Here is a 9,194-nt window from a genome sequence, read left to right as displayed (position 1 = left end):
CGGCGAAAAGATAAGAAAAAGTTGCCCAGCAACTTGTCGACAGCCGTAATAGTTATCAATGTTGAAATAATCTCCCCTGAGGCTGACACACACGTTCGGTTTAGGTAAGATTGCCGGTTGCCATTACATGACAAAGATTTTCTGCCTGAGCGCAATTACACCATATCACGTGGATGGGAGAATAATGCAGTCAAGGGTGCCAAAGATGAGAAATACAAAATCACAAAGATCATTTCAGCCGGGTTGGTAAGGTTTGAATCAGGCTGCTTGGCCGGGCTGAAACTTTCTGCGACGTCAGTACTCGTAATCGGGTCGTCACTCGTGGGCAGTTACAAGCTAAAGTGTTACCATGTACTTTACCTTACAAACGTCAATCTGGAGTGACATTAAGTTTGCTTTTATTAAATTTTGCGGAACAAAGCTGGCGCATTATTTGTTTCGTCCATTTCTTTTGTTGAGGACGTGATCTCGATCCACTCATCCTGGTCTCATCTGGACTCTCATTTCACGTTTTAAAAGGAAAGGTAAAGAAAGGGCTTCAGAAAAATCAAGGTAAGAAAAACTATGGGATCTCTTCTGAGCGGTCACACTTAAGATTTTAACGTTAACTTTTATTTGAATGATAATATATGTACATGCCGGAGAAGCCTACTGCTTAGTTTTTAGAATAGTTTAGAATTTCATCCACAACAGAAAAATCTGCCTATAACCCGGATAGGCGATGAATCATTTCCATCACTCAACTTCGTCTTTGAACATATTTACCAGGAACTGCTAGCTGGATAAACGATACGAGATGCTTATCCAATATTATCAGGAGTACCCAACGAGACAGTGAACGAGAATGGTTAAGCATAATTTATACTTAGAATGTTATCATGTGTTCCCAGATCGTTTTGTGCAAGCAAATACAGTCGACTCTCGAAAACTCGAACCTTCAAGGGAAATCGAAAAAGGTCCGAGTTATCGAGGGTAAAATTATATAAGAGCACGAAACTCAGAGTAACAGAGAACTTTGTCTCTTCGTTATATCTTCTTAGAAAATGACCCAAAGGAAAAGGAAAATTGGTTCGAGTTATCGCCAGGTTCGAGTTAGCGAGGGTTCGAGTTATCGGGAGTCGACTGTAGTTAGTATGATCTTTTCGTATCGCTTCAGCTGAACATTACATCGCAGAAATTTTCAGGGAAAGGTGTCTTATTCTCCCAATTTTACAACTGAGCTGTTGCTGGCTTTCCGAAAGTGCTAGCTGAACAGTTTAGCATTTTTACCACACAAAATTTGCCCAATGAAAACGAACGGAATTGTTAGTTTTCCAGCGTTACGAAATTTTCAGAGCTAACGTTTTGCCGAAGAAGATTTGGTTGTATTTTCTCTACAACTAATTCCGAATTTCTGAGGCCGGATTAAGGTATAATCCCGAACATGCAGATATCCCCTAGGGGCGGTCCTTGTATTATAGGCCGGATTAAAATGGTTGATCCTTCTGTCGAGGGCTTTTACAGGATGTCTTGCACAAGATTGCTACCACCTCTACAGCATAAAAACAGTCCCTTTACTAATGAGACGGTAACTGGTTTCATGCAAGTTGAAGTCTTGGAGTTGTTTTAATACCGTGTGGTGTTCCGCAAGTTGTATACGTGTCTGCGTAAAGCCACCTCCTGACGTGGTCCATATGAATATTTGCATTTTCAATGCACTCTTCGGCGCGTACGTCGCTTAGCTTTAGCGCTATCAAAATGGCTGTTCAGGCTGAAGTGAAAGTACAATGACGTCGGACATTCAAGAATTTAACTGCAAAACTCTGCTAAAAATCTAAGATGAACAGTCCTCAAACTACAAATCGACATGTACAAACTTCAATAAAATTAATACAAATTCAAAACAGTGTCACAGCACTAGATATACTTTTTTTTCCCTGCTTATTTTTCTCAATTAAATTAACATCGAAAATTAAAGTTAATAGCCGACGTTTCGGCGTCATCGTGACACCATTCTCAAGGCAAAGTGGATAAATTAATGCGAAGATTTGGTTTCTATACTTTACAGTCTCTACAAATAAGCATATTAACAATGGATCACAAGTTCTTCAGGTGAATACCTTTGCGCGAATCACCTGAAGAACTTGTGATCCATTGTTAATATGCTAATTTGTAGAGACTGTAAAGTATAGAAACCAAATCTTCGCATTAATTTATCCACTTTGCCTTGTGAATGGTGTCACGATGACGCCGAAACGTCGGCTATTAACTTTAATTTTCGCTTGCTTATGTTTCAAGAAATCATTATTGATCAAAACTAAATTAACATCAATAACAATTTTAAGAAACATTTTTAAACTGAAAACGAAGAACGTTTCGATGTACTCAAGACTCATGTGGATGTCGAAACGTTGTTAGTTTTCATCATCGCTTATTTTCATTTTTAAAAATTAAAATCCGCCAGAACATTTTTAGATTCCTCAATCAAAATTCTCTCAAAACTACTGTATAACCGCTTGGAAACCCTTAAAAAATATTTATTACTCTCCCAGCAAAAGCTAATGTGTATAACTTTTCTGTTTCTTTTTTGTCTTTTCTATTTTACTAGCCTGTTTTCTTGTACTTTACTCGAACGCAGTTCTGTAATCAAGGATCTCCACTTGTTTATATTTTGCTTCTAGTTTGAGCATGAACACGACCTTTCGTGATGGCGTGACAATCACAGAAGATAACCTCATAAAATCGATATCGAAATCAATACAAAAAAATATCGGGAGACGTTGCGCTATCGGATCAATTTGAAAAACTGGTATCGCCCCTTTCTCATCGTTTACAGCTAGGGCTTTCGAAATAAGAGAATCTCTATTAACTCGCATCGCTGGGATATGAAATTTCACCTGGGGCACATTAACAGTGAATCGAGATGAGCCATTTCTGGTCTGTAAACTGGCCTTCTTACTGTTGGTGTGCAAAAAAAAAATCACTGTCACTTTTTAGTTCCCTCTCAAGTCACATCTTTTCTCCATAAAAATCTTCCAGTTAAAAACAAGTAAATGTGGTGAGGGTCTGGCCTAGTTACAGTAGTACAAATCTGAGCTTTCCAGCACTCTTGCGCGCCTTATTGGCTCACAAAAAAAAAACGGTATTTTAAGCATTGAGTTCCAAGTAACGAGGATGAAATAGAGGCTTGATATGCAGAATCAAATAGAAAGTGCACAATCAAGTGATGTAGTACAGAGTAATAAAATCATTGCCTCATCCTGCATAAGTTCAACGTTTTAGTGGAGGGTACTATCAGACTTATGAATGAGGGAGGGGAGGGGTCGGATTGGCCAAGATTTTGTACATAATACTCACTGTTCATCTCCTTTCCATTCTTATGATCACACGTGCGTGCCCTCGCACTTTCCCGCTTTCATGTCAACGCCAGTGAAACAAGAAAGTCCGCCATGGCGAAGTCCAAGTTGCTTCTGTTGGTTCTTTTGATAGCCGTGGCAGTTTATCTTGTGACGAGTAGTCCAAAGTCCAAAAAGAAAAAGAAGGTAAGCTTTTAAAACTCCTCTGTTGAACCCATCTGCTCTCCGCTGCCCTCTCAATCTGACTGACTTCATGTGGGAGGTAGTTCTTCATACAATAAAGCCTTGGTTACCATTAAAGGGAGAGTTTCACGGTTCGGCGCATGTGCGAGCGATAACTTAAGCGCTGTCAAGCTAATTGTTTTTGGACCAATTAGAAGCGAGTACACAACACCGGCGGGATACGGCGGGCAAGTCTTACAACTTGCTGGCATAAAAATAAACTAACCGGCCAGTGTTTCGGTCACGTTTCAGAAAGAAACCAAAAGGCTGCCCAAGTAAAACACATCGGGATTTTTGCAGCGCTTCGTGCAAATGTCCCATGACATTCAAGAAATGCCAGAACTTACGAACATATGCGAAGGTATACGGTTTTATTTTAGTACAATGTCGATATCTCGCGGCATCGACCTTTTTTATTACGCGCGGTTCAAAAAGCCGAGAAGCTCCCTCAAACTTACGTACTTAAATCCAGTATTTCATCAGCATTCAGTGATAAACTTACTATAGTGTGTTCGTTCGATAGCCTGGTTTTATTAGGCCAGCGAGAAGGCGAAGAACGAGAAATTCGCAAGCTTCAAGAAGCGATGCGACCGTTTAGTAACAACAACACTGAGTGTCCTTCCGAGATGCTGGAATGCATGTGCCGGAGAAAACTCTGCCATGGTGGCAGATCAAAACATGCGTTTGCCATTCGCAATTACCATAATTTTATAGATAAATGAATACCTAACAATAGATTTTGTAGTTTGCCACAAATCATTTTTTTTTTACTGCCCGCTATTCGAGCCCGCTAATAGACGACTAGAACTAACTCGCACATTTGATCACATATTTATTCGCTTCGCGTCTCAGTGTTGTACAACTTTTTCCATCCAAAGCAAAACGCTGATGTTTGATGCTGTTTGTCCGTCGAATTCTCCGTTTTGACAGTTGACTTCCATATGAACAAACAGTACGATTGAAATCTAGAAAATCCTCGCGAGTTCATCCAAAGCCAGTTGGTGACCTTTGCCATTTCCAGCGAAAGCAGATGTGCCGCGAAATCGTTGTCTATTTTAAACAGACTTATCCCTTTACCAATTTTCCACGTTTGGTGGACGTATCTTGTTAACCACACAGGATTTCTACATCCACTCCACTCTCTCTGCTTTAACTTCTGTGCTTCCAGAGAGTCCACATAACGTCCAGTCGCCGGTCGGCCGCGACGTCTCCTTTGAGTACGATCCATCGACAAAAATGTCGTTTTCGGATGCTAAAACACTTTTAACCTTACAAACATCGAACTAATATTTACAACCGGAAAGAAAGATTATAAAAAGTGAAGAACGAAGAGCCGATGATCTAAATTCGGGCGAGATTTCAACAGATTGTTCCACAAGCTCACATCGAATTTAGTGTCGATCCGTACAATTTATACTAATTTATTTTTGAGACGTTCTGCTCGCGCATGCGCTTGACCGTGAACATCGGCCTCAATTTGGATGATTTGAATGGCGTTATTTTAGCCGACCCCTGGGGAGGAGAACTTTATATGGAGCCTGATCTGGGAGGCTGATAAATGACATGAAGGTGCAAGCTAAGATTTTCTATCTCGGCTTCCACTTGGTATTGCCCCCAAGTTTAATTCACTTTTTTTCTTTTTCATAATACTTTAACGCATGTGTGGCCTCGCAGTTTTTTGCTTTTCAATAAATTGCAATAAAGACAGGATATTCTTTCATTTTAACCCCCGCATTTTAGGTAAAAATACAAGCATCACTCTTTTCCTTCTCTGGCTACTTTTTTCTTGTTTCCTTCGGCCTAGCCTTTATCGATCAAGGTCATTTCAAAATTTTGATGCACAACAGGTACAACAAGGGAAGGATACGGCCAAAACGGACAAGGACAGAGCCGTACGCGTAAGTACCTAATTGGTTTTTGTAGATGTTATTTATAAGGTGCAAATAGAGAGTACGATATATTTTCATCACTCCTGTTTCAAAGATCATTTTCCATCTCCGCTTTAACGCCCCAGAATAGATTATTTTACATGCTTCAAAGAGATTCTTTTTATTATTTTTATTATTATTATTTTATTATTATTATTATTATTATTATTATTATTATTATTATTATTATCTACTCGGATATGGGTATGGCCGATTATTATGCGGAATGAATTTCTCGTCGACAAAATAGGTAGCATCTGGTCTCTCATTCTTCGAACACAATGCCTATGTACTGACTTTTCTTTGTATATAAAAAACGCTGAGGCTGAGATTTAGCTAAAATTCAAGAACATACTAAGAACATTATCCAGGTTGAGAGTCAGTTAACAACATTTTTATTTTGACCAAATGTATTTAAAATGAACAGTATAAATACGGACAAAAATACTACAGGTGAAACTTCAGTCTATATTGTCCAATTAACCCAAATAATAGGTGTCTTGGTCACGTCTGCATAGATTTATTGAATTACTATAACAGAGAACTTAAAAACATCTAAAGAACTTTCCAGGCTCAACTTGCCAACAATAATAAGAACGTTAACGTTCAGCTTCAGCCTCAAAATTAGACGTTCTTACAAAAAAAAAAGATTGTTTATCCCCAATCGAAATCTGTGATAATATCACGGACTTTGCCTTTGCCGCGTCAACATCTACGTTTTATCATCATAGACGTCAAATTCGCTGAGAAATGTCTTTTAAGGGTACCATTTGCTACTGACCATGATGAGGAAGAGAGGGAAGTCCCTTGCCGTTACCATAGAAACGTCTATAAAATTTTCAAACTTAACGAAACTATGTATCCGCTTAGTTTTAGAATACAAGACTCTCATTTGTACCGTCTCATTTCAGTTCTTGGGAAAAGCATAATCATACCACTCGGAATGTCTTCTCAGTCTTTATCATCCTTTCAAGTACTTAGCCGGTTTAACTGCCATTCTTTTGGTTCAAATTCAGTTCTACTACCGTTTATAATAATAAACGTTTTCTACCCCTAGCATACCACGAGAATGAAAAAGGAACATATTAAGGGCTGAACCTCCGCGTATGGCGTACCGATATGAAGCCGACCCCTGAAGTCCTTACCCGGGATTAGTTTAAGCCTGGTGTTTACCATGGTCCAATTTGAAGATAAGGCTTCCATCATACCTACCTTCTCTGGATTTTTCTTTTAATTATTAACAGGAAGTTTTTGAAGAGGTTGATGGCTCTAAAGATGGCTCTGTCACTGCAGAAGAGTTGCTGCTTTTTATGCAGAAAAAGTCAGGCAGTGATGGGACGGTTCCGCTTCTTTTCGCCAAAGGGCTATTATCTAGAGCAGATACAAACGAGGATGGAGTACTTAACCAAGAAGGTACCTAAAAAGGAGGAATGATCATTGTAAAAATAAACACTACATACAGTCATGTATATAGCTAGTCCAAGCTAGGGTTCAAAGGGGAGATTATTTCACAGCTGAATCACTCTCGAAGTTAGCTAATAGCTTTCATGAACTTACCCAAGCTGGCTTTAGCAGACCGCGTGCGCTGCTATACCATAGATTACCAAGCTCTGAATAAAAACGAAGGAGCACGTACCGCCTTTATTTATTTACTAACCTTGCGACTGACCTGACTAGACTCAGTAGCAATTGTTATTTATCGGTCGGTCCTATTGTAATCATTTTAATAATTAGGAAAAGCATCTATTGTTATTATTGTTGTTGTTGTAACAGCTCCTTGACCTCCGAAGTTTTGCATACTACCCATGAACCAGTTGGCTGTCCGTAATTCTTTTCACCCTGGCCTTAAAATGCTCTAAGTACTAAATTTGAGACGAAGACACTGAAATCACTTCTTTTTTTGTGACAATTTGCTTCCCTGTTAACATGGAATAGAATTTGATCATCGAACTGAGGTTCGTGCTATAGCTCTTACTGCTACAGTATGTATCACCAGCCGCTTCTTCACCTGTCGTAAGTTGTCGGGGCTCGGTTATTCATAGAATGCAATTTCAAAATCTCTTGCGCATGCTCTGACGGAGGCTCGAACGTCCTATAACTTACCGTATACCCCATCATCTGCTGTGCATGATATAATAATATAGTATTGCTAGGGGAATGAGCCTCAGCTCAGAGGCCCCCCCCCCCCCCCCCCCAAAAAAAAAAAAAAAAAAAAATGGGCGCGCAACCAAAACAGAAGTGGAATTTACAGAAGATACGTTTGCGTGACGCTGAATACGTGACAAGGAAATTTCCGGGCGCGCACGCAGGAATTAACTATGAATATCATACAACCTTCATTAACCAACGATATGATAATTAATTGTGTCAATAAAAAAATGCTTGAATATGATTGGTTCTTAACAGCCCATATTTATAGCTTAATTTTGCTATGTAACTCCAAAACTGTCCGATTTGACCTGTCCGATTACTAGAAGCTTGTAATCGGACAGGTCAATTTGGACAGTTATACGTTAAAGAACCAATGAAAATCAAGTAGCAAATGCCACTAGCCAATGAAATTTCACTACATGGCACATGATAGCCAATAGAAATCAATGAAAAATTTTGACCAGGTAAGCTGTCCAGCTTCAACTGGAAAAGAAAAATGGAGGAAACTAACTGGTCCAGTGATTTTTATTCAGGCTTCCACATTCAAAGTTAAAACCAGTCATTTTTTTGCTTTGGACTCTATTTCTTACGTTAATAAATATTCCAAGACTGAAATTCTCGCATTTTATTATTGGCACAATTAATTGGTTATAGGACTTCGTGTCGTACAATTTAGGGGTAATCAGGCTCGTAAATTTTAAATTACTCGCCTGATTACTCCCTGAATTGTACTCCACTCAGTCCTATTACCATTACTAATACACTGCTTATTATAAGTTATCGTACAGCGTCATTGTCCTTTCATCTATTCTCATCCAACAATTAACAGAGCTCTTATTTTTAATTGCAGAATTCGGGAAGTTGCCGTCGTTTTTCTTTAAAAAGGATCGCGATTAAACAAAGGAACTTTAATGGCAGTCACGTCACAGAACAAGAAATAAACAAACTGGGTGTTTAGGGCGGACCTTAACTGTTCCGATAACTTGTAGCCTATGGCAGGGTTTGATTGATAACAATAATAAATAACAGGTTAAAGGTTATATTATTGATATCTAATTTTTAAGTCTCGCTACAAAATCTTGTTGAGGCCCAAGAAGACACCCTCCCACCACCCCCCTCCCCTGCTCAACCCCCCCCCCCCCTAAAAAAAATCGAAACCTGGTATAAGTCTTGGCCATTTTAGTTTGAGTTTTAGCTGTCATATATGGCAAAATGGACTTACGGCAGGGCGCAGAGTTTTCGACTCAACAGCGTCACAGCAATTTTATGAGAGAGTACAAAATGAGTTTAATAATACAACCGTTTATTTCGTTGCAGTAAACTTTCGTCATGTTTGACAATCTGTGCAATTTAAAGAACCTTCTGAGACTCAATGAGGTCAACTATCAGCCGTAAAACAGCCTAAAATGTAACCGTCAACGGTCAAAAAGAGGAGTTATTATTCGCCGTCAAACGGTTTCAAGGTCTTTCAAATATCACCATTTCAGCTGCCCATCCCGAACTTGTGGCTCTCAAAGAATCTTTTTAACTAGTAAACCAGTTTCCATGTTCCCAGGCG

At 39.2% G+C, this 9,194-nt stretch overlaps 1 protein-coding gene across 1 annotated transcript; it reads left to right on the top strand.

Moving 5' to 3' along the window:
- Positions 1–274: 274 nt before the first annotated feature.
- LOC146459247 (uncharacterized) lies at positions 275–8,676 on the top strand. The gene is made up of 5 exons (XM_085089819.1): positions 275–552; positions 3,410–3,521; positions 5,405–5,455; positions 6,730–6,898; positions 8,487–8,676. The coding sequence occupies exons 2-5, from the start codon at positions 3,429–3,431 to the stop codon at positions 8,531–8,533; spliced, it is 360 nt and encodes a 119-aa protein (XP_084945945.1). The 5' UTR covers positions 275–552; positions 3,410–3,428; the 3' UTR covers positions 8,534–8,676.
- Positions 8,677–9,194: the final 518 nt, after the last annotated feature.

This window comes from Pavona decussata, unplaced genomic scaffold, assembly GCF_977016875.1.
Source record: "Pavona decussata unplaced genomic scaffold, jaPavDecu1.1 SCAFFOLD_223, whole genome shotgun sequence".
NCBI classification, from domain to species: domain Eukaryota; kingdom Metazoa; phylum Cnidaria; class Anthozoa; order Scleractinia; family Agariciidae; genus Pavona; species Pavona decussata.
The sequence above is the reverse complement of the archived record's forward strand: the minus strand, read 5'-3'. Positions and strand labels throughout refer to the sequence as shown.